This window comes from Mirounga leonina, unplaced genomic scaffold (genome assembly GCF_011800145.1).
Source record: "Mirounga leonina isolate KUSES-001 unplaced genomic scaffold, KU_Mleo_1.0 Mir_115, whole genome shotgun sequence".
NCBI lineage: Eukaryota > Metazoa > Chordata > Mammalia > Carnivora > Phocidae > Mirounga > Mirounga leonina.
The window spans coordinates 46507685-46533754 of NW_023270268.1; the positions used below are offsets into that span (position 1 = coordinate 46507685).

General features: G+C 37.4%; 1 protein-coding gene across 19 annotated transcripts in view; it reads left to right on the forward strand.

The window, feature by feature from the left end:
- Positions 1-26070, forward strand: part of MBNL1 (muscleblind like splicing regulator 1) — a 181491-nt gene that overhangs the window by 29188 nt on the left and 126233 nt on the right. For 14 of the 19 annotated variants that reach the window (XR_004677804.1, XM_034997177.1, XM_034997230.1 and 11 more), the window contains exon 2: positions 5019-6005. The exons of 4 other annotated variants lie outside the window; for them this stretch is intronic. Coding sequence is in view for 14 of the 15 variants with exons in the window: in XM_034997177.1 (XP_034853068.1) it covers positions 5832-6005 (174 nt within the window). In the remaining variant the exon portion in view is untranslated. Of the gene's footprint in view, positions 1-3622; positions 4828-5018; positions 6006-26070 lie in introns of those variants that run through there. One more of the 19 variants, XM_034997186.1, reaches the window with a different exon arrangement.

Below are 26070 nucleotides of genomic sequence, written 5' to 3' on the forward strand. Positions count from 1 at the left end.
GCTAATATATATTAGTTGCTGTGAGACTCATTATTAGTAATTTGCCACACTTTTTTTTTAAGATTTTATTTATTTATTTGATAGAGAGAGACACAGCGAGAGAGGGAACACAAGCAGGGGGAGTGGGAGAGGGAGAAGCAGGCTCCCCGCAGAGCAGGGAGCCCGATGTGGGACTCGATCCCAGGACCCTGGGATCATGACCTGAGCCGAAGGCAGACGCCCAACCGATTGAGCCACCCAGGCGCCCTTGCCACACTCTTTTACTTTATCCTTGATTCTTTTCTTAGCTTCCTTCCCTCCAGCTTTACATTTTCTTCTTTTCCTTTGTATTTCCCCCTTTGTATCTTAAAGTAGAAAATGTATGTTATTTCTGATATCACTCAAGGAAGAATTGGATCTTGGTTGTTACGGCAGAACATGCTTATTTGTAGAACATATCACATAATGTGAGGAGCTCTTTGGTTAGTGTTTGGAATTTGATCAATAGGCACAAGAGGGCTTGTTGTTATATAAGTTTTAAAAAAGTTTGAGTCTTACTGTAAAACTATTAAATGGTCCAATCCTTTTTTTTTTTTTTCTTTTTTGGTGCAGGGAAGTTTATTATAATATGTTGAAGTATAGGTTAGAAATTTACTTCAGAAGCAATTTAGCTGTTAGTAAATATCTTTCAAGTAGAAATATTTCCTTCATAATTATTTACAAACAACACATACTTTGGAGGCAAATATGTTTGCAAGAATTCTCACTATGTGGAAATTACCCACACACTTTTAAGCACCTTCTCTATCTATAGAATAAAAATCCATTACCAGCTGAAATAATGTTTTGGGAATTCAGTATTGATCCAAATCTTATTCAATCGTAATTTACCAAAACACTCAATTATGAAGATTTCCAGTCTTCTCTGAAGTTCTTCTGTTTGAAAAAAGAGAAGGATTATAAGACAATAATCTGATCTCAGCAATTTAGATATAATCTCTGTTGATTACCCCAGTGCCCCATATCAAGAACTGGCATGCACATTGCTGGGTACAGCTACACTAACAATCCGTAAAGGTTGGTGTCCGTTTTGACTGCTCAGTCTCTATGCCTAGTTAGTAGGAAATATTTTGATTCTCATCTTTGCGTATATGTTTTACAGTTAAACAGTATTAAACTTACAAATACGTGTGTATCTATAATTTTTTCAATAACCCTTTGTGAAGTGAATAGAGTATCTCTGCTATGGAAAATAAAAATGTCCAAAGTATCCATTTGCAAACATTTTACTAATTAAAGTATATTTTGTGCCTGAGTGAGATTAAGCCTGGAACATGGCAGAAAGGAAGAATAATCAACTCTAGATATTGATTTTGTGGTTGTATTTACATAACCACCGACCAATGAAGATATTTCTAATGGTACCATTATCCTTTCTCATGCTGTGTGGCCCCCATAGATCATGATGAGCTATTTCCTTCCTTTTGGGGATACAACCTTATGTACATGTTTATTCCTGTGAGTTTGAATAAAATTTATTCATTTATCAAATATTTTGAAAACGTCTGTTATGTTCCAGGAACTGGGATAAAAAAATGGTGATAGACCCTGTTGTCAGGGGATTTATAACCTTTGGGTCAAAAGAGCTATAAAATACTGAGGGTATTCTGAGATGGAATAATGTTTAGCATAGTTGGCCCAGCCGTGGAGAGAAGGTGATATCTGAATAGCAACTTAAAACAAGAAGGGATTTACCAAGCTGAAGGGGTGAAGAAGTGTGTCACTCCAAACAAAGGGTTAGCATGTAACAAGTCCCAAGAGCCTACACCGGTATGGCATATGCCAAGAACCTTCCCAGCTCCTGGCAGCTCCTGTTTATGGTGGAGGATACGAGAGGGGCAGCAATGGGAGAAACGGAAAGTAAAGATAAGGACTAGCGTAGTCTTTGAATTTGGCTTGAATTAGAGCATTGATGGCCGTCGCTGACCAGTAAAGTAATGAGTGTGGAGGTCACACTGATATAGATTCAAAACTGAAGAAGCAGAAAAACAGCACGTGTAGATGACTCTTCAGACATTTGTCTGGGAACAGCCGATAAAGAGGATTAGGGAGAGGAAGGACGCATAGCTAGGCAGGGCCCCCTTCCTCCTTCCAAGCCGCCCCCTCTAGTCCAGAGCTACCTCAGCAGGTTGAGGACTAAGAGAAAGCGTGTAGACAAGGCAGGGCATTCACAGATAGAGGGAGTGTAAAGGGAACGGATGTTCTGAGAAGGAGCGAGTCAAGGTAGACGCTTAACGGTGTGCAAGCGAAGGCAAAACTGGAAGACGAAAATGAAAGATACGGAAAGATAGCTTAAAGATGGGTGGCGGGAAGGTGAGAGAGAGTTCATGTCTGAGGGCTACTCTTCTGACTATGAGATATCTGTGACCTGGAAGATCATCATAGGCTGTGAGTGGGAGGAATATAGAGGAGGGAGGAGGGGCTGGAAAGTGTTGAAGTTTTAGAAAAGCTGCTATGGGGAATGTCCGAGGGAGCTGTCCAGGGCTGGAGGAGGATTCCTAGGCTGCGGGAGGGCCTGCGTGACCCAGGAATATAGTAATTTATAGAGGAAGTGATGGGTGTATGTGTGTGTGTATGTGTTTGAGTGTGTGTTTGTGTGGTTCATGTGTAGTGTTATATGTGTGTTTATATGAGTGTGTTCGTATGTGTGTTTGTGTATTTCTGTGCCCTAGAGGTAATTCCAGTCCAGATGTAGTAATCGATCATTTAATTTACCAAAGTTATGGAGCTCCGTATATTTTCCATCACTGTGCTGAGCACTGGGGTTCTGGGACGAGTGACATTGTTTCTGACATATAATTTAGTGGGTCATACGTAGAAGTGAGTAACAGACCATACTGGGGTGCAAAGATAATTCAGAAAAGACCTCATTAATAAATGGGTGGATGGAGATGGAGAAAGTCACATCTTGGGAGTTTCTTGGAGGAAGTGACATCTCAGCTGGCTTCCAAAAGAGGTGAATTGTTGCAGGTGAGGCACTTGAAGATTTTAGCAAGAAGGACAGAAGAGGTTGTTGGACACAGATGGGTACATGCTAAAGGCCTGGAGTAGTTGAGAAATCCTGAGTGTAGAGCAGTCAGGAAGGTGGATGAATCTTAGAGTTTATGACCGACTTGCCTTTGTTTTTATATAATCAGGAGTTAGGACCAGAAAGTGTTTTGAAAACAAAAATATTTCTTGAGTTGGTTCTTTTTAACCTTTCTCAAAAGTTGTAGTCTTACTACAGTGTTTCCCAAACCTGGTATCTGCTAATTTTTTGTTTGTTTGTTTTGTTTTTAATTAGTATGAAGAATGACAGTATTCGGGCACCTAGGTGGCTCAGTCGGTTTAAGTGTCTGCCTTCAGCTCAGGTCATGATCCCAGGGTCCTGGGATGGATGGAGCCCTGTGTCAGGCTCCCTGCTCAGTGGGGAGCCTGCTTCTCCCTCTCCATCTGTCCCCTACTCATTCTCTCTCTAGTGCTTTCTCTCTCGCAAATAAATAAATAAAATCTTTAAAAAAAAAAAAGAATGACAGTATTAATCCTTAAAGAAATTTTTAAGAATTCTGCTAGATATCTATAGATAGATCTGTTTGGGTTCTATTTTTACATATTCATATCCTGTATTCCAGTTTCCAAATTATGGTTCCACATGTACCATATGCCAATTGGCCATATTTGGCCTTCAAAGAAGTAAGTGTGATCAAACGCTATTATATTGTGCCAATGCTTTTTTGGAGTGCAAAACTTTTGGAGTTATTAAAGCCTTGTTTCCTTTGTTGGTAACATTCAAAAGAAAAAAAACACAACTGTGTACTTTTGTTTCTGTACTACTGAGCGTTTTCTGAAAGTTTTTCCATCCCGATTGAAAGAGACAGTTAGTTGTGAGAGGCAAACATGCCCTCCTGTAAGGAGCAGTCTCTTAGTAGTGCGGAGTTAATAGATCATCAGGCAGCAGGGGATCCCCCAGCCCCCAACCTCCGGCTTCGTTCGTACCTCCGAAGTGCATCACGCTGCCCAAATCCAATCGCTCACTTAATATTTAATGTTTCTGCGATGGAATCACTTTCCCCCTTGAGGTTGACTTCAGATTTGCCAGACACACTGACAACACTGCACTCCTTATTTTCCCCACATGACCTCAGCTTCTGCTTAAAAAATGTTCAAATAAAGGATGCTTTTGTTCGCATCTCGCCTGCCTGTGATATATTGACAAAGTGTCTGCCGGCTGAATGGAATAGTTTTACAGTATGAGAGCTGCTTTCAGTGGAGGGGCAGGACTTGGGCTTTAGAAGGAAGTGAATTGGATAGGTCAGGAGAATGTACCATTTGTAAACACCCCTTTCCTTTTTTATTCACGTGTCAGGACAGAGGGAGCAGGCTGTTCAGTGCCTGTCCCTGCACAGAGCCAGAGGGAAAAGCAGCTTGGAAGTCAGCTGCAATTTTTAAACCTTGCTTTTTATTCCCCGGTAATGATCTTCAAGTGCTTGGACTTGTCTTAGAAGCTGTTTTGAAACTAACATGGTTTAGTCCACTAACTGCATGTTGGGTAAATTCAAAACCCACATGCTCGTCCTCTTGCAGTGGAATAAGTCACATCTGATGGACATTTTCTGTGCTTATAGCATAGTAATGAACGTCTGACAGGCGCGACCTTTCATAAGACAACCCACACTATTGGCTTTCTGCCCAGAATATTGCTGCAACACTATCTGTGATTGGTTATCTCTCTATCATGCATTGCTTCACAAGGGGAAACGGCCCCTTTTTTTAATAAATCTACGATGGCTGGCTGCAATATGCCTCACTGTAAGTATTTGTGTGTGTGTGTGTGTGAGAGAGAGAGAGAGAGAGAGAGAACAAGCGAGAGACAGAGACAGAGAAGGAGAGAAGCTGACTTGAATATTACTTAGTCTGGTAGCACATGGCAAGGTTGTGATACTGTAGGACATCAGTGAAGTGCTACTTAGTAAATCTTAACCTATCTCTTTTTTCTACAGGTTGGTACTAAGAAGTGCCTTTCCTGACGTCTCTGCTGCTTGGACCCGCTTCTAGAGCAGTCTCTGCTTTTGCCTTGCTTGCTGCCAGCTAGACTGTGACGACAGCACATCCACCCTCCACCTCTAGCCCAGACACCCCCATTTCTACTTATAATCAAGACAAAAGCTCTAAGTATCTGGCATTGCCCTAGGCTGCTTTAGTTTTAAAAGAAAAGTTTGCTGAAAAAGTAAGATCTCTTCTGCCAGGAAATCAAGGAGGAAAAAAAAAATCATTTTCTCGATTTGCTCTAAACTGCTGCATCTGTCTATGCCAAACTAATCAATACCGATTGCACCACCAAACTCCATTGCAAATTCAGCTGTGAGGAGATTCCCTTTCAGACAACTTTGCTGAAAGCAGCTTGGAAATTCGGTGTCAAAGGGTCTGCCACGTTTTCATGCTTGCATTTTGGGCTCCAAATTGGCACTGGGAAGGGGTTACTGAGAGCACAAGGCTGATTCGAGGCCCTACTTTTAAACATTCATCTACTTACGATTCTAGTATTTCTCTAAAAACCAAAACCTCTTTGAATTAACAGTTTCATGCTGTGAATTTCTAGTGGGAGATCTTTTCCTTGATATTGACAACACAATTTTCCATGTACTTTTAAAGCAGGGAGTGGGGAAAAAAGTATTTTGGAGGGGACACTTTCATCATCATTTTACAGTTTTATCAGTTCAGCTTTTTTTTTTTTTGCTGTTTTTTTTTTGTGTGTGGGGGGGGTTGGTTTTGTTGGTTTCACTGAAAAATTTAACTACCTGTAAAATCTAAACATGGCTGTTAGTGTCACACCAATTCGGGACACAAAATGGCTAACACTGGAAGTATGTAGAGAGTTCCAAAGGGGGACTTGCTCACGGCCAGACACGGAATGTAAATTTGCACATCCTTCGAAAAGCTGCCAAGTTGAAAATGGACGAGTAATCGCCTGCTTTGATTCATTGAAAGTGAGTAAATATTATATTATTTTAAGGATATGCAATAATTGAATAGAGGGGATATGGACATTTAGTCCATTGAGTTTGGAATTATGGATTGCTTTGTTAATAGTTTAGTTATACGATGTGTTCTTACTGATGTTTTTGGGGGTGGGGGACTTTTATTGAGAAGCAGTAGAACCATGTCTGGCCAAACTTTGTTATGAATAACTTCATCAGTTTTTTTTTCTAAAACAGAGTATCAGCATACTTTTTACTTAGTAATAGCAATGTCAATGTCTATAGGAATAGTAAATGTACATACATAGGTGTGTTAGCATATACACAGATTATACAAGGCCATGGCAATAGCTGAATGAAGATGATAACGTTTTTCCTTGTTTGTAAAGGTGCTGTACCGTTGCTTGTAAAAGAACAGATTTCTAGGCAGCTAAACTTGACTAGACTTTTTATATTAACATTTTGACATTGTGGGTTTCCTTTTTATTGTATAAGCGTATTCTTTTAAGGCCAGAAACAAGGCATTTTGTGGAAGATAGAGAAGTAAGGTTCTCTTGTTGCTCCAGTACCCTATCTGAGGAATAAACTTTGTTGAATGTTGAGTTTTATAAATAAGTAGAAACTTTTAAATACTGTTACTTGGATTTTTTTTTTTTTAAGCTCCTAAACTTTTAATGTGAAATAACTTAGTTTATTTTGTTGGATCCTGATTATTTTGAAATTTGTAACAGTCTCAGCTAGGAGTGTTAAAAGTTAGCTTTTGTTGGGCACCATAATACTGAAAGATCCGTTTTAGTATATCTTGACATTCAAAAATGTCATTGGTTCGTGTTTCAGGTATCAAGTTTGAAAATGCACCTTTTAAAAAGATAGCATATGTGTCTTTATTCTGACATGCAAGGTCAAGACTAGAAATGTGAAGATTCCTGGGTACTTTCACTTACTCGGTTTAATTGAATTGCTTTTGAATACTAATGTGCCAGTGGAATTCATTCTTTGAACCCGTGGGGGGGGGGGTCACTATCATTTCTACATCTATAGAGAAGTAAAAAGTTTCATAGATCCATCTTGTCTTTTGCAAAAGAAAAAAAAAAGTGCTGTTATAATAAAAATGCTTTATTTAATAACATGGGGTGCAATTAACTAATACAGTCAACTCATATGTTAACTCATAACTCACCCTGATGTGTTATGAGTTAATGTATGAGTTGACTATTTCAGTTAATTGCTTCTTGGCTCAGCTTGGGCTGCCTACTTTGCTAAAGTTTTCACCAAAGACTCAGGATATTATCTTCAGAGTAGCATATCAAGGGAGGTGTTCACAACAACAAAGATATCTTATAGTGTTAGATTATTCTTAATGTCATAGTCATAAAGATCAATAAGCCAAAAGTTATAAATTACCATTGGGCCTTTCTCTTACTTTCTTTTGAAAGGCTTCGGTGAAGGAAGGGCACAGTGGTTGTACCTTTGTGAATGTGTATTCCTAAATTCCTGCTGACTGAATTTAGGTGTGATTAGAGATGGGGACCCATAAAGTGAGGGGGCAAATGGCTAATTACACTTCTCAGTAGCCAGCTGTGTCCATAAGTAACCCTGTTTTGACCCAATTACTAGTAAATCCAATTTTTAATCCTACAGACAGTTGATGGCGCACTCGTAGCTACAAAATGAAGGACATTAAACTGGCTGTGACATTGAGTGGTTTCACAGAAGACCTGCCTCCACAGCATTTGGAAACATTGTGAAATGTTAAAATTCAGTTGCTATTTTTCCATCTCAAAATATTTTTTTAGTGGCTGTTCACTTGTGGACACAGAACAGTCTCCCTTTGAGTAAAACAGGAGCATTGCTTAATGACATGCTGTGTGGGTAACAAGATTGAACTGCCACATCAGGGACTTTTTTTTAATAACGAGTAATTTCAAGATTTAAATTTACTTATGAAATGAACTCAATATCGCAGCTAATCAATGCAAACTTGTCCTTATTCTTTGTCTTTTGAAGAGAAACTGAAATTTAATTTATGGTGTCTGAAACTTGGTAAATATTTTGATTTGAATGAGAGGAAAAAAAAAACAAACACAAAATTTGTTTGTGGTGGAGGTTCATACCCAGAACAATAGCTCCTAAAATGTTAGTGAAATAACCAAATTAAGAATTCATGTAACATATTTGGAATATGTAATTAAGTATTAATGTTTCAAAAACCACCTTTCTTAGATACATATTTATAACTAACACATTGTGTGATTTTTAATACAGTATTTAGATTACTGCCTTTTAGGTAGTTGTCTTCCTGTATTCAATGTTGTGACTAAAATAGATCAAAAACATATTTTAACAGTTAAGGTAACTCTGTGACTCATGCTTGAAGTTCTGAAATTTGGGAGCATTATGAGGTTTCCATGCCAATAACCACTAGATCATTTGTATTGTTTCAGAGAGTAAACGGAAGGAATTTGGAAAACTTGTAATATCCTGACTTCTTTAATTAAGGGTGTTGTATGTATTCCTACAATCCATAGTCCAGCCTTTTGTGAGTTCTTGAGCCATGAGATGGAGGTAGCCTGTGTAATCTACTATTTTTAGCAAGTTAGGAAAGCAAACCAAATACTCTGTGAGAGGACCCTGTGAAATGGCTGTACCCTTCAGCTGTGCTGTTGGAGACTTTGGCCAGGCTCCCAGGTGACTTACGTTCATAGCAGACTTCTACTTAGAAGAGGAGAATTCGTTTCATTAAAAACCGAAGTCAAACAGTTCAAGACAGTATTTACGTAAAAGAAACCAATTGGCATATTGCTAAAGGTAACAGGAAGAAGATTAGCTGATGGCATTTTAGTTGCATATCAGTGATTTCAAAGTTTAAATAACTAACTTAGATTAAATTTACTGCGTGAAAACACAGAGTTCTGTATCCTAGTAGATGTGTTGCTAAGTGAAATGGGAGTACATGATAATTAGGAATATGTGTATATATTAAGTATGTTGGAAATAGAATGGTAACAGGAAGAGAGAGCAAAAGTTGTAATAATGTGTGTTAGTTTAGAAATTAAACACTATTTTAAACACTTTATTGTTCTCAATTTTGCTTTTGTACTTGCAGTCTCAATTGACAACAGTCTAAGAATATACTCAAATTGAGAATTAGATCGCTTACACACCATAGATTTGAGTTACTTCAGAAACGGTGAACATTTGAAAAGGTAGATTATTTTAGGCTGGAGAGGATTTTTTTTTTTTCCTTATGGTTTGTGAAAGGGATACCAAAGGGGGAAAAAAAAGCTGAAGGAAAAATGTCAACACAGCAAGCTGCCATTAGAATACTATATTTAAGAAATGATTCAAATAACAGTTAATTGACAAGTTACCTATTTTCTTCAGTAATAATCAGTCAACTAAAATTTAGGTAGTTGTTTAAAGGAAGCCTACAGGGACGCCTGGGTGGCTCAGTCAGTTAAGCGTCTGCCTTCTGCTCAGGTCATGATCCCAGGGTCCTGTGATGGAGCCCCGCATCGGGCTCCCTGCTCAGCGGGGAGTCTGCTTCTCCCTTTGCCTTCCCTCTGCTCATACTCACTCTCACTCACTCACACTCTCTCTCAAATAAATAAATAAAATTAAAAAAAACCAACCACATACCTGAAAAAAACGTAAAAAAAATAAAAAATAAAGGAAGCCTACAGAATATTTTATTGTGACATCAAGTTATTTATACTATCAAAAAAGTATGCTTTCAGCCTATGCACAACACAAAAAGACTACTGCTTATTGAATTTTTCTTTTTCAAATATCCATTCATTTCTCAGGTGCAGGAGGAAGGGAGATATATATAACCTTCATATTTACTATCTATTTTCCAAAAATCTAGCAAAATTCTTTTACCTCTGAAAACTTTACTCGTCTTCTTATCAAATTAGGCAGTGTTGTTTTAGATAATTGAGTGTTCATTTCACTATTCTACACGTTTGTGTGTATTTATAGCCCAGCCAATCAGATTTGTCACAGACACATCCGAGATCAGATCCCACCGCAAAGTGTCAAGGAATCAAGGGCCCTGAGTGAACACATTTAAGGTGCTTCTGAAGACCTAGCAGAATAAATGGATTCAGCTATTAGAAGACATACAAATGTGTAAGCATCCAGGTAAATGAGCAACTAGGAAACTTAAAGCCAGTAAGGAAAATCAAGTCTCTAGCTTGTTACACAGGAGCAGGGTGGCATAACTGGACATGATAAAGTGGTCCCGAAGGTTTTTATAGTTAAGTTGTAGGACGTCCTCCGGTGTTAGCACAGTATATTTCCAATCGCTTGTGTTGTTACTGCTCTTTCTAAGTTCCTGGCCTAGTCTTTTCATCCTGTCTTTTAAACCAGTTTAACTGGTAATCCTTCCAAAATGATTATTTGCAAATTTCACACTAAACATCTAATTTTGAAACTTTGATCTCAAAGGCTCCTAATCGGAATAACTTTTACCAAGAGTTTTGTTGTTGTTATTGCTTTGCTGATGGCATCTCCTGTGTGATATTACAACTTGGACGAGTAGGTATGCATGTCACACTAGAGGTGCACATTCAGTGTGTCCCTCGGTGACAGGTTGACATAGGACTATCTCGTTCTCCCCTAATAACTTAGGAGATGAACTAACTAGAAGGCATAACTTGTGCAACAGTGTGTATCATGTAAAAGTTCAAATTGTATTTCCTAAACAGAATCTCCCCAACTTTGTCAAGAATCCTCTGTGAATGCGCTCTGATGCCATCAACTCTGATACGATCTTTTCTTTAATAAATTCTCAATGGCTGCAGCGGCTTTGGTAGTACTTATAGGTTTTTGTTTTTGTTTTAAGATTTTATTTATTTATTTGAGAGACCGAGAGAGTGAGCGAGCACGAGCAGGGGTGGAGAGGGGAGGGGATAGAGGGAAAGGGAGAAGCAGACTCCCCGCTGAGCAGGGAGCCCCAGATGCAGCCCAATCCCAGACTGCGGGATCATGATGACCTGAGCCCAAGACAGATGCCTAACCGACCCCAGCCACCCAGGGCCCCAGGACTTAACGGTTTTATTCAGTTACCTATTTATATTCTTAGAATGAGAATTTTTTTTTAGAAAAATAGTTTTTAAATGTGTTAAGATTGTAAAACTTGGACAAATTTCAAGTCATGTTTTGAATCATGCTACTTAAGGCTTTAATTCTAGAACTAGTTTTTTTGTTTCCTTTCCTAAGATTTTGGTACACTGCATCTATTTTTCTTTTTCTCGTTAAACCTCCCTTCAGTTCCTGTGTGTGACAAACAGTTTAAACCTAAAGCAATGTGGCATTTAGAGTTGAGTTCAACCTTTAATTGTAATTCAGACTTCTGAACTAATGCAGAATTCTGAGTCTACAAATAGCCTCAAAATAATTCCATGTAGAAGGCTTTTACTTACTTGACAGAGTCCTTGCAGGGTGGGACAAATCTTCTATCCAAGATGTGTGTGACATACTCCCAGTTCACGCGAGAGGTGAGAAATTGAATGTTTTTCAGTTCCAGCACAGGTACCTAGGGACCTCGTTTGGGAAGCTCTCCTGTCATTTTCCTTGTCGAGGATAAGTAGAGGATTTCAGCTGTCAACATCACTAATCTGTTACCTTTCATGCTGGGCAATGTCTTTGCCTTCCCACAGTCTTAGACAAAGCTGCTTATTTTCTTACAAAGAGATACTATTGAGGAAATTCTGAGTTGTTGTTTTTTTTTTTTTTTAACTTTAGCAAAAACACATTCCATGCTTTTAGATAAGGGAGCAATTTTCTGTGTTAACAGGCCAAAAATTATGACAGTCAGTGGGAAGTGGATTAACCAGATAGTGTTCAATTTAGCACTAATAGTTATTAATAAGCAGAAACTTCAGTAAAAGCAACTGGAAAGGCTCATTAGAATTACTTAAGTGTTTGAAGTATAATCGATTATTAGAATAGTGATTTCTTTTTCTTTCTTTTTTTTTTAGAATAGTGATTTCTTTGTGAATTTCACTATAAACGAGTCATTCTGATGAGGAGATCTTCTTCTAGTAGTCATTTATAATAAACAACTACACAGTTTTTATCTATTTCTCATGCAGATAACATCAAATACACCTCACCTATAGCATTATCTATCATCTTTTGGCACATTTTTGAAAGACTTTCACTTTGAGGTAAAGTTTGATTTGTTGTTAGAGATAACACTTTCTATATTGTAAGGACTTGTGCTTTGAAAATACTGATAGTTATGATCCCTCATATATTGCAATTTGATTGAATGGGTGTCTCCTGGACACCTTTGGGCCTTGGCAATCTCTGACTTTTATTCTTCTTGTGTTACCTCTGGGTTCTTTCCAGCTTGCTAACAGTTCCTAGCTTCAGAACTGTTGGTTCTAGTCCTTCTTTATATTTCTCTCTGAAGTTATGCTGAAATTACTTAGACATTTTGTCTTTAAGGAATTGTGTCCAGCATTGAGTAATAGAGACACCTTTCCCTCCCCAGCATGTGGCATAAACAGATTAAGGGTTGATATGCTAGTCAGTTGTCCAGGCCTGTATGATGATGCCACAGTCCCTAGAACTTGGGTGTCTTCACCCTTAGTCCTGAGGAGCACACGGCTTCCAACCTGAGGATTATTTAAAAATCTCAAGATGTCCAGTGCAGCCCCAACCATCATATATTCATTCCAGGAAGCAGGAAGGGGCAAGGGCAAAAGAGACCACAACCTAGCCTACTTAGGCTTCCTTGCCCTATGATCCTCCGAGCTTCGCCCAGTGATTTATCCTGGCCTCTCATTGGCTGATTTTGGCAGTAAGCATAGCTGGGAACTATAGTCTTTTTAAAAATATTATTATTAAGTTTTTAATTTAATTTCAGTATAGTTAACATACAGTGTTATATTAGTTTCAGGTGTATCATATAGCAATTCAGCAATTCTCTACATTACTCAGTGCTCATCACCATAAGTGTACTTACTCTTATTTTCCTTCACTATTTCCCCCATCTCCCTACACACCTTCCCTCAGATAACCATCAGTTTGTTCTCTGTAGTTAAGAGTCTGTTTCCTGGTTTGCCTTTCTCTCTCTCTCTCTCTCTCTTTTTTTCCCCTTTGCACGTTTGTGGGAACTATAGTCTTTTAACTGTTGTCCTGATTAAAATTGGGCCTCTGGATGGATAAGGTAGAAGGGGAGAATGGATGTTCAGGAGGGCAGTCACGGGGATGAAAGAGTTAGAGAATTTTTTTTTTTCTCAAGAAAAAATTCAGAATCAAATAACTCTCCCTGAAAAATACCTAAGTATGGGGGTTGCTGAGGGGAGACCACCTCTGAAGAGAAACTTCTGTCTTCTTCTCTTGGCCAACATATTATCGGTCTCCTGTCCTGGATAACCAGAGACATTTAGACAACTAAATCATGATATATTTAGTCAATAAAACCTGGCATATCACAAATGGATTGCTTTTTAGGTATATAGAAAAAGAAAATTTCTTCATTTTTTATTTTTCCTTTGCCAGTACATACTTATATATGGTTATATAATTATAACTGAACTGTAACAGGGAATGCATGTCATAAGAACAGGTCTCAAGTGACTTTATTCATCAAAAGAATCTGTAGTTACTCTGATATCTGTTTCTGCTTCTTCCACAAATTTATTTTTATTTCCTCTCTATGAAATAAAATGAGTTACTATTTATTGAAAAATTCCAGTATGCGGGTCAGTATTTTCAGTGCTTTTAATTTTTTCATAGTATTTAGCCCTCACAAAAACTCTTTGAGAGCATTCCTGATATTCCTCCCACTTCACAGATGGCCACGCTGAAGTGCAGAGAAGTTAGGTGATATGCACAAGGCCACTTAGCCGGTAACATGTGAACTCCAAGCCTGGTCACCTGATTTTGCAGCCTGCATTTGTAACCACGTTCCTCTAAAACTTTGCTTCTTAATTTACATATCTACATTCTAAGGGTTTAACAAGGGAGTGCTTAAGAATAAAAATTAATGTCTAAGGCAGATTTACAGCAGATAGCTTAAAACAGTGAATACTCAAAGGTGATTATATTTTAAGTCAAGAAATGAATCAGGAAGTGGATACAAGATAGTAGCAAGATAGCGGGTGCCACCAACTTTTAAAGATTCTATGCCCTAAATGTATGGTTGTATAGGAAAATATTTTTAAATTCGTCATTTTCAATAAACAGTCACCATAGAAGCTATGTAACCACCCCCCAATGTTTTTAAAAAAAATAGCCATATTCTGAGTTTTAATTGCTTAGAAAGCATTTTCCCACAGAAGCAATGTGGTTAAGTCATCGGGCCAACCCTGGGAAGTCAAGTAACTCATAGGATGCTCGACTTCTAGTCCAGTACAAATACTACCTGGGAAAATATGGTTATTAATGAAACCCAGGAGGCCCCACAGAAGCGTTGTGAGTGCCATCTCATCATACATCTGAAGTACTACTAGTCATAGACCTTAACTGCTTTTGTCAAACTGTTTCTATGGGAACGGTGCATTTCAAGGTTCAGTGTAGCACTCCAGAAATTCATCTGGGCCTAGTGCAGGAGAGGTGGTTTCTTGCAGACTCCTGAGGTGCTTTCGGCAAGGCGGTTCTCAAGAGGTTCCGCAGCTTCCTGTTTGGGCCACTCCTGTTTCCCAGAGGCTCAGAATCAGGAGGGACTAAAGATGGTGTGGGATGACGGACTGTAGTCCAAAGCTCACTCAGGGTGGGAAGACTTCTTTGTCAGTGTCTTCCAAGTGACCTCCCTCCCCCACCCCAAAACCTCAACCTGCTTTCTTTTCAAATGCACAGCTTGTTGACCCTGAGTCTGGTCCACTGTGGAACTTAATGTTAGTGACCAGTTTCTTTCTGTTCCCTTTCATTCCTGAAATTTTCAAAAGCGTAGCTGTTGTTTTGATACTGTTGCTTTATAATTACTAGTAGCATAGGTGGATAGTGAAAATATCAAAACTAAAAAAAAAATATATATATATATATATATTATTTTTTGTGTTCTGGCTATCTTATCACAAGATATAGTGAAAAGATCAGCAATAAAGACCCAGATATGAGAAGAAAGGCATATAGCAGGTCTAGGGGATGGGTAGGCCCCAATTCAAGGAGTATAACTTAAAGACTTCCTGTGTCAAAGTTTGGGAAAACAGATATGAAAAAACGAAGTCCTTGGGGGGGCTAATTGCTAACAGGGAGACCAGTATGTTAGGGGTGGTGGTGATGGAGTTTAGAGGGGGAGCTTCTCCACAGCAATTGGAGGGTCTGTGGAAAAGGCACTTAGGGAAGGAAGGGGGACAAATGTCTCTGGTGGTTTATCTTTCCTTTTCCTTCTCCATTCCCTCTCACAACTACTAACTCTCAGACCACAAGTGGAAAGAGAAGAACTAGAGGGAATCCTCACTAAGAGAGTTCCCATAGCCATGGGCCACCAAAGTAGGGTGGCTGTCCCTGGATCATCATTGGTCGGTTGGGAACCACCTTTATTTTGGCCCCAGGTCATATTTTTTAAGCCCAAAAGGATTCTTCTGAAGTTGTCTCCATTTATTCAACCATATTTATATTTTAATTTCTGTTAATGTTAGGTTGAGACTTACTATTTAATGAGAATCCAGCACTCTGTTTCCTTAAGACCCCATATGACTCCAGGCCTCTTGTGTAAAATTCAGACTTGGTATGTAAGGCTTCGGGATTTCAGAATCACTTATACTTATGTCCAGGCCATTCTCAAATAGGCAAGAAGCATCTGCTATTGATAGTTGACAGTAAATTAAGCAAAGTAAAACATGGGAAATTAAAGTTAGAAAAGCTGGGGAGCTTTTCTATCATTTTCAATTTTCTGCACAAGTACGGACATAATCAGTGTTTAGGATCTGCTTGTGACGGATAAATTACATCTGTAATTCATTCTTTTCCATGTTACTGCATTCAGACGATAATTTGCTTTCAGATATCTTTGCTCATCTAATATTCTAAAACCGTTCATAGACTGAAAATAAGTCTCGTTACATCTCCCAGTCCCAGGAAGCTTTTAAAACTAAAGAGTGTTAGCTTCCCAAATGGGTCAAATTAAAAAAAAAAAAAAAAAGAAGGGGGGGTTGTTTTGAGAGAAACATAGCCAAATTTATCATGCCCCAAATAAGGTTCCTCTTTGGTAGATGACATTGCTTTTCGTAAAAATTCTCTTTTAAGGGAGGCAACCAAGAAATGAACCATGAAGAAAGAAATAACTAAAGAATTCATTATTTATATAAAGAATCCTGTTAAGAACGATCTCTGTTCTGAATGAACTGTCTTTCTTCACATTATCTCATATCTCTTCATGGTTAAGTGGAAACTAATGAAATCTAAATCTAGCCACGAGAAAAGATTATCATCCTGATTTTATTTATTGAACTTTTTTTTTCTCTTACGAACTTTTACTGCCAGACATTGCCTTCCATTAATCACAGCAGAGTAATAAATTGAAAACAAATGTCCACATAAGAAAATCCAATATATTAAAAAAAAAACCCAAAAAACCCACAGGTTGATTTACACTCCACATGAACTAATGAGTCATGACCTACGCTGAAGAAGAGTCATCTACCTTGAACGTTTTTGCATAGGTGGGCTCTATTTAGGGAGCTCCTGCAAAGCCTTTAAACTAATTAACGTATAATAGCCTAACATGTAACATACATACGGTGGGTTAAGTATGCGTAGTGAAAAATGCAAATTTATTACTTAAAAAAATCTTTCTTAGGTACTCTTGGCTTCTGTATTTTGCACTAAGGATGAATAATGCTGGAGGAGAGATTTTCACCAGAAAATTCCATGTTTTTATATGGAAACTTTAGGAATTAAAAGAAATTGCAGACCTAAGTTTTTGCCACTTCTGCATATCAACCAAAGGAAAACAATCCATCACCATCCCCCTTCCCACCCCAGCTTTCATCATTTATAGCCTGCTATGTACCAGACATCATGATGGGCAATCCTGCTGCAAGGGTGAATGACTCACAGGGCCCCTGCCTTTTTGGGTGTTGATAGACCAGAGGTTACTAAAAGCCTTTGAGCTTCTGAGAAGTACAATGAAAGTTAGAATGATCGTAGAATAATAAAACATTCTTTGAACACTTCTGTTCTTTAATTTTAAAATTTCCCAGTAGAACACAAATTTGCCCATGTAAAACGTAACTAGGCATTAAATGTCCTCATGTGTGTCTGAGGAGGTTTGTTAGGAAAAACACTGTAAACTGTTATGTGGTCAGTGTAGGAAGAGCAGATGAATTTCAGCTACGGTGATGTGTGTTGCAAAAGAAACTGTGTTTGTATTAGCCTGTCTTCAGAGCCTGGGCCCTCAGCCTGCGCTCCAAGTTTCACGAGTCAAAGCTGGGCAGCATTAGGAAGCCCGACACCATGACCTCGTGCCGACGAAATGCAGTGTTCATTATTGGTTAGCCCACCTGTTCGAATGATGGACACAGTTGGGCAAGTATTTGTTGAGTCGCTGTGATTGCCTGCATTTAAGACAACTCTAGTTTTTAAATCATGATCACTCCCAGTTTTCGTAATTCAGAAAACCATCCCTGAATAATCACTAATGAGATTTTTTTTTTCACCTAACGTGGGAAATTTATATTAAAATTTTAACTAGCTGTCTGATAATGTCGAGAACTTAAGCGTTAGATCAGGAAGAATTTTGGAAGTCATGCCAGACTGGAATCAATTTAGCACATCAGAATAAGAGGCTGCTGTGGGGAAAAAAAAAAAAAAATGAGAATTTCAGGATTCCAAGACAAAGTTTGGAAGGGAAGTTTATAAAGGGCACCAGATAAGGAGGTTTTCATTTCATAACTACCTTTTTTTTTTTTTTGGCATAAGATAGAATATGCTTTCTTATTCAGAGAAATAGTATAATGCATATTTTTCTAATGCATGAGATGTTATTTTGTGAGAGGCTGAGATTTCATTCTTATTTTATGAGTTTTCCTGGGCATTTGTGATAATATTGGTAAAAAGCCAAAAAAATATGCTTAAAAGCATTTGTAAGTCTTGGTAAGTTATACTATATAAAGTTAAAATCTAGAGGAAACCATTCACCTACCTCTTTTGCAATGGTTTATGTTATAGGTCTCTATAGCGTATGCCTCACTCATGTATTTATAATAACTTTTTAATATCATAGTTTAAAATTTAGCTGGGAATAAAATTTTAGTAGTTCATTTTAGTTCTTTGTATATTTGTATAGCAACTATTATATTAATATTACTGAAATATCTAGATCCAGTGAGAGGAAATGTTTCCACATGAATACTTCAATTTTAAAATAGCTCATACTATTCTTCTTAAGACTTTCACATTCTGTGTAATTGGAATAAAAATGACTATGTAAATATAAGCATCACTGATTGCATTTTGTTTGTGATATGGCAGAAAGAGCATGTTTGTTCTCAGAAAAACATGGATTTAAGAATATAAAATACCTGGGCTTCATGGGTATTAGTAAATATTAGTTTAAATTGTAATTCTGGACTGTCAAGAGATGTATCTCAAATATTAATGTTCATTATATGATTTAAAATGCCCTGTGGGAAATATATATTCTCACAGAGCAGTTCATTTGGATGAATGATAGCGTGGAGAAAAGCGAGCAGACAACCTTTAACATCAATAACAAGTATTACGAGGATTCTTTCTTTGAATGATTAGAAACTCCCAGCCTTGGGGCCATTTTCTTGAATGTATCAGTTTAGTTGAACAGCTAGTTAGAATGTTTCTTGACACAATTGTCTTTGATATATAAATTCAAACAGAGTAAAAGTCAAACTTATTTCATGTCTAGGACAAAATTGATCACGGGGAAAAAGTGAGCAGTATTTTTTGTTCTTTGACTTTATTTCTCTGGGCATTTTCTTCATGAGTTTGCTTTCGTATTACCTTGATTGATTGATTGATTGATCTTTCTGAATGTCTGGATTGGCCTCTGTGTTCTTTTCCTTGGGATGAAATTTATAATGAATATTACTTTATAGCAAATAAATATTGGTGCCAGGAATAAGGAGAAAATGGCCATTGGTGGTTTTCGCTTAGTCCCAACTACCTTGGAATTTTTCATCAAAATAGGATCTCCAGAATAATTGCAAAAGCCAAACGCAAAAATGTTATGGCAAAGAGTAAGAGCTGGTTAAGAGCCCAAAGCATGAATTCAGCTGGATCTGGGTTTGGTTTCATCAGTTACTTCTTACTGACTGGGTGTCAGTCACTTTGCACCTCCTCTGTAAAAGGTTGCTCAGAATACCTGCTTTGAAGGTTCGTGTGGAGTCGGTGATATCAGTTATATAATCCAGGTCACTTGATGCAGTGTCTCACTCATTGTAAATACTCTATATACATGGTAGCTGCTAGTGTGGTGGTTCTTGTCCCAGTGCTGGAATTCAGTCTGAGTTATCTTTCCCCATATGAGAGGAACTTGCCTTATGTCAGAATAAGTATCACATCAATTCGCATATTGTCCCAAAAGTATCTATCCATTATTTGATTAAAAAATTAAAAACAACTTTTATCTGGATGATGTATATGAATGTGCAGTATCACGTCCTAGCTTTTTTACATACGTGTTACCAAGAGGAGATGCCCGTTAACCTCTCAACATGTGTGCCCCTTGACGTTAAACTCATTGGGGGTAGGATTAATGAAATAATTCAGTGTTTATATCATTGTCTCGGCATGGAAACCCATTTCTAAAGGCAGTTATCCATGAATGAAAAAGTGGTTGTAGCCATCTGTTCTGAATTTAATTTCATTTAGAACTAATGCCTCTTTAGCTCTATGCTGGTCTAAAATAAATAATTCACATTTGATATTTCAAACACTATATTATTTAAGTAAATTTCTTCCTAAAAGACTCACCTAAGACTTATTCAAAAATAAAATTGATGTTTATTCAGTAAAGTACTTGTACAGAGTAGAAGGTTAAATATTAAAGTCCCACTTTTTCGTGATTTGCACTATCCCTACTTCATTCTTTCTAGGCCTATATAAACTTACTTGGTGAAATATCTACCACTTACTTCTTCAAAGGCGTAAAGAAGTATCCAAGGTCATGATATTCCATTTACCATATCCTTATTTTCCCCCCTTTCACTGTTACTCTGAATTGATAGGGATCCAATTCTAGTCCTGTGAAATGGTCTCTTTTGCTCCAGTGTATTTAAAGGTGCTGCCTAATTCACGAGCTTGAGACTTTTGACTTTGGTTAGACATAGGGGAATATATCTTTTTGCAGCTAGTAGGGGAAAACCCAGCTTTGTGATTTTACTGGTTCTTCAGGAATAATACAGCCTAGTGGTTTCCCATGGCTAGCTTCAGTATTTCCTTTGCAGTTGTGTAGAAATTTTGTTACATCCTAATCCAGAATATGAGTTGTGCATTTACTGTTTGATTTACTGAGCCATGCCACTGCCTTATTGTTAAGGATATCGATTATTGCCCATTCTCTTCTGCTGTGCATTGATTTAGTATGTGGCAATGAGTTAGTTGTATTACTTGATGTTGAAAAAGATCAAATATATGTTCAAAGGAGATGCTTACAGTCTGTTTAATTGAGTTGGCCATTTAGGCTTTTAACATGTGAAAGAATTAGGAGAAAGTACAGGAGGACCTCTGAGGCAGGGAAGGTAAAATCTGTCTTCAGCTTTTTAGAAGATGCCAAAAATTATGCAGTAAGGCCTTCCTGGAATTAAATGGTCAATTGATATTTAGTGAGCAGATGGGTAAAACCTGGGATTTTCTTTTAAAAATCAAGGTGGGTACCACCTTCAGATGCTCATGTTTTATTGATAAAAATTCACTTCTCCTTAAGAATGGTTTCCTGTTGAAACTACATATTACTGGATATAAGTAGAAATAATAAGCAGGATGTATATGTGTCTGGGGCACTCATATTTTGGGGGGATTGCGGAGATAGAAAGTTAAGCAAAATAAGCTAGGAATCAAATGAGTTCTTTTTATCGACTGTTTTCTTTCATGTTTCATAGTTAAAAAAGATTTTTTCCATGTAAATAACAACATGTAAGATAAGGCTCATATTTACTTAGTTTCTTTAACATTAATTGTTTAACTTTTCCAAACTTTAGACAGTCCACACTTAAGGTAAAAAAAATTAACCTTCAGAATGAGATCATGGTACCATGGTTCACTGATGAATGTTACCTTTTGTTTTAGCAGCTCAGTTGGCTCTAATCCATGGAAAAGTTTTTATTTCCCATCAGCTCCAAGGTAGGAGCCAAACCAAAGTTAAAGAAACATTTTCCAGCAGACAAGTCTATACAGATAATATCAACAGTTGAAGAGCATGCACTTGTGCATTCTCTCTCTCTCTTTCTCTCTCTCTCTGTCCCTCTCTTTTTCTCTCTCTTATGGAAATACTAAGTTAGGAAACAATATTGGAATACTGATGATGAAAGTGACTTTCATGTTAATAAAGGTGTTCTTTATTAATCCTTCCTAGAATTATGACCTCAAAGTTTAAGTTTGCTTACTTTTTCAAAATACATTTGCTTCAGAATGATTGGAGGACCACCCTCTCCCTGTGTTAATACCTTCCAGGGTTTTTTTATCTAAAACATTTCGTCACCTCTGGTTTATTTGGCTAGCCTATGATTTTTGAAGAATGGGGGAACATAAACAATTACAACAGTTTTTTTTTTTGAAATGCTTATTAAAATCCTGGCCTCAAAAGACCTCCCAGTTCAGAACTTTAACAGTAGAAATATGAAAAGCTCAGGATTGAACACAGTATATAAGAGATGGTGCCAGTTGGACCACTTATGCTCCAAATACCTACTAGACCTAAACCTTTCCCTTGTCTAGTGATCAACCATACTAACAGTAGGATCCACTTAATTCCAAGTGAGTCAACAGCTTACGTGGCATGCCCACTGTGTGCCAAACAGCATCTCGGGTACTTTTCCAGGCTTCCGGCACAAAGCAAAAAAGACTTGGAAAAGTATATTCCCCCCTCTCCTCCCCATCACCACTTGCCCTACCAGCTAGACTTACTCACTTGGAGTCCAAACCAAGAAACAGGGCCAAATATATTTTTAAACAGCTATATGCTCCTGGTTAACAGTCGCTCTTTCAACATTGCTGAGAGGTTCAGGAAACATAGTATTTTTGCCATGACTTCTCAATCTATATAGAAGATGTTTTTTTCTCCTAAGGATAAAACCATCTGGAAATCTTCGCATGCTCCAGAGTCTCACACAGAGCTGGCTTTGCTTTTTGATTAGCACTGTAGATAAATCTTAAAACATGATTTAAGAAAACAAAATAATCTCACCTACTTAGTAATTTCTTATTCATAGTTAGAAGGTGGATTCACTTCATTTCATTAATGTCTTCATTAGATTTCTGATTCAAAAATATTTTTTCTCTCTAAATGACTTTCCCTATGATCTCTGTTCCCTAAAAAAATGCTATTTGGTGTATGTTGATTATAATTAGCAGGTTTCCATTTATTGTATACCTTTCATTTTGCGATCTCTTTTCTATTAATTGTAATAGCCAGTTGGTAAAAGAAAAAGTGTTACTTTTAAGTCTTAAAATGTGTGTCAACAAATGTGGAGTTACAGTGATGACCTGGTTGACTTCATAACTTCTTGTTTTGGACAGAATTTCATATTTTTTTTACATATTTTATTTCTTAGAATTGCCAAATAACTCCAAATAGAGTAATCTCCAAATGACTCTTATTATAAATGTTCTCTTTGAATTTCTAATTGATTCTCATGGTAGTGAGATAGTTAAAAGTGATGGTAGTCTATTAAAACTTAGAGACCTTCTTCTGTTCATTTGACCTTTTACCTTTTAAGGATAATGGATTTAAACGTGTGTAACTTTTCTTCCGTAAGCGGCAGTCCTCAGACATAGCAAATGCATAGCCTGTGTGGATATAGTTTTATAAACTATCAACACATGAAAGTGGTACTAAAACCCCAAATGCTCTTACTTTAGAACTTCATACATAAATTGCATGTGTTATTCTAGGAAATGGAAAATGGATGGTCAGCCTTAGCCTGTAGTATATTTTGACAGCATGAATGAGTCAAGCAAGCAATTTTCCAGACTGTTTAATAGTACAAAGGAAAGGGCTTCTAAGGAAGTCATTCTTATGACTAGCTGAAAATATTTTTCTGAGTAACTGTTCTAGAGAAAAACAGGTCACTGTTGGAAGAAAAATGAAATCTCAAGTTACAAGCATTCTGAAAGTGATTTGATCACTAAAATGTGTTTATCTTATGACAAAACTCCTTAAAAGGATACTGCTTCATACATTTCCAGTTATTTAATGAATATTGTCTTGAGACTCAACACGAAATTATGTAATAGCATTATAAGTTTTAACTCAGCCATCATGGTAGAACATTGGCCATTTTATTTCTTGAACTTTTTTTTTTTAATTCTAGTAGCACAAGTAAAGCTGCATCATCATAATCTTAAAGGTAAAATGTTTTAGGTTGATAAAATTACTGCATTTATTCCACCATGTAGTTTTTTTTTTTTTTTTTTTTTAAGATTTCAATTATTTATTCATGAGAGAGAGAGAAGCAGAGGGAGAAGCAGGCTCCCAAGGAGCAGGGAGCCCAATGCGGGACTCGATCCCAGGACCCTGGGACCATGACCTGAGCTGAAGGCAGACGCTCAACCATCTGAGCCACCCAGGCGCCCTCCACCATGTAGTTTTAAACTGTATTTGAATGAAATAGGACTTGATCGGTGGAAAATCATTTGCTTGTGGGTTTACGGATTCTGTTCTGGGTGGTTTGAAAAGACGCATTGTCCAGCACCAACTCCTCACCCACCAGGGACAGTGCTCAGTGTGAACTTGATGGATTCCAACCACGGGGTTTATCATTACCACATAGATCTTTGGAAGGACGGGCTGCAAATCTTGTTTCTAAGCCATGACTAGCTCTTATGTCAATTTGAAGTATAGAAATAAAATCAATACAGATTAAAAACTAAAAGACACTCCAGTGATTCACAGACTGCAGCCAGCTTTCGAACTGTAATATCCTAGCTAGTTAAGTACCCTTGATTATTATGATTTTCCAATATGAGGTTAATATTGAAAATTTGGAGTATAACCTACTAATCTCATTTTTATTTGTACTGTTGGAAGCGTTTCTAGTATTTTTGAAGTAACTTGAAAGAAAATTGAGATTTACCTGTGATTCCACTTAAAGTTTTTACCAGAGTAACTGTGTCAAGGCAAATCACTCAGTAGTCAAAGACTCCATGGCAAGTGAGGCTTTATAAAAATTTTAAGAATAAAAACCTCAGGTGCTAGGTTTTTCCATGAAAAAAGAAGTTCTTTCCTTTATTGCTTTTAATATTGAACTCAATCCCAGTGATCCATAGATTTTTGGGATTGCAGTTAGAAGAGTCTTTAGAAACAATGTCATACAATCCATTTGTTTTACTGCTTAGGGAACCAAGGAGCCGCCAGTGAGGTTAGGGCCCAATTATAGTCATAAAGATCCTAAGATCATCGGGACCCTTTAAATATGACTAGTCAATAGATCCCAGCAAAAACTGGAATATCTTGTTTCATTTCATGAAAATGGCATGACTGACACACCTGGTTGATGGAAACTGCTATTAAGGTCAAGTCCCTGCTGTTTGCTGCTATTAAAGGTGAATAACTTTCTTGACTCTTCTGATGCCTTGATTACTGGTGGCATTAATATTTTATGGTGTCTTGCTCTTTAATAACAAGCTCTCCAAAAAAAAAAAAAGTATGTATGTACATACTTGAGTTTATTATAAAACTAATAAAAGGAGAAATAGGACAAGTTTAAGATTATAATAAAATATACAATACCCTGTATTTATACCCTATATTTTAAATTCTGCATAGCCAATTGATTCTTACATAGATGCTTTTTGTTTGTTTGCTAAACTCTTGGATCTGTAGCCAACCTGTGGTTTCAGGTGACGATGGATTTAGTTCTGTCTCTGTGCCCTTACTCATAAGAGGCCCTCATTATACAATGATTATCAAATGAGACATACTCCATGAAATGAATAACTTTTCTTGTCTACTTTTCCCTAGCATTCTGTGTATCACAGGATAAATCACATTATACCTGATCTTACAGTTCATTTGTTCATGTTTCTTTTTTTTCCACACTAGCTTTTAAGCTCCTTAAGAAAGGGAAGCTTACATTAATCACCTCTGTATGTATGGTGTTTTGAATATCCTTGCCATTTTTGTTAGATGAATTGAAAGCATTGTTTCTTCCTGACCATGACCAATAATTATGAGCAGATGTTATGTGTTTTTTTTTTTTTTTAAGATTTATTTATTTATTTTAGAGGGGAGAGGGGCAGAGTGAGAGAGAGAGAGAATCAGAGACTCTCAAGCAGACTCCCCGCTGAGCAGGGAGCATGATGTGGAGCTGGAACTCAGGACCCTGAGATTAGGACCTGAGCCAAAATCAAGAGTCCTGATGCTCAACCGACTGAGCCACCCAGGTGCCCCGATTTTATGTGCCTTTAAATTCAATGTTAGAGGATTTTTTTCATGGAATGAGACATTTGTTGGACAGTAACATGTAACTATAAAAAGTATTTCTCTAAGGCATCCTTCATTTATGGTAGGACCCAAGCAGTTAAATTGCTCTGACACTCTATTGGATTGTGTTTACGTTATCCTGATGTAAATTTCTGGAACAGGCCTTTCTTTGCACTTACTCCATGTTTTGTATGTTATCTTGTACAGACAGAACATAGGGACCTGGTCAGGCTTCCTGATGCATGGCTGTACATACAGCCCATGTCTCTAATGGGGAATGATAATTGGTGGGGCCAGTGGAGCAAAACACAGTTATTCTGTAACAATATTAACTCTGTTAATAAAAGTGCTTTGTTAGAAAAGTATCAGGCTTATGTAGAATAATATTTACCCTTCAAAAGTTGCATAGGGAGAAGTGATATTACCAGGATAGCAACATTATCAGTGTTTTTTTCTTTCTTTCTTTCTTTCTTTCTTTCTTTCTTTCTTTCTTTCTTT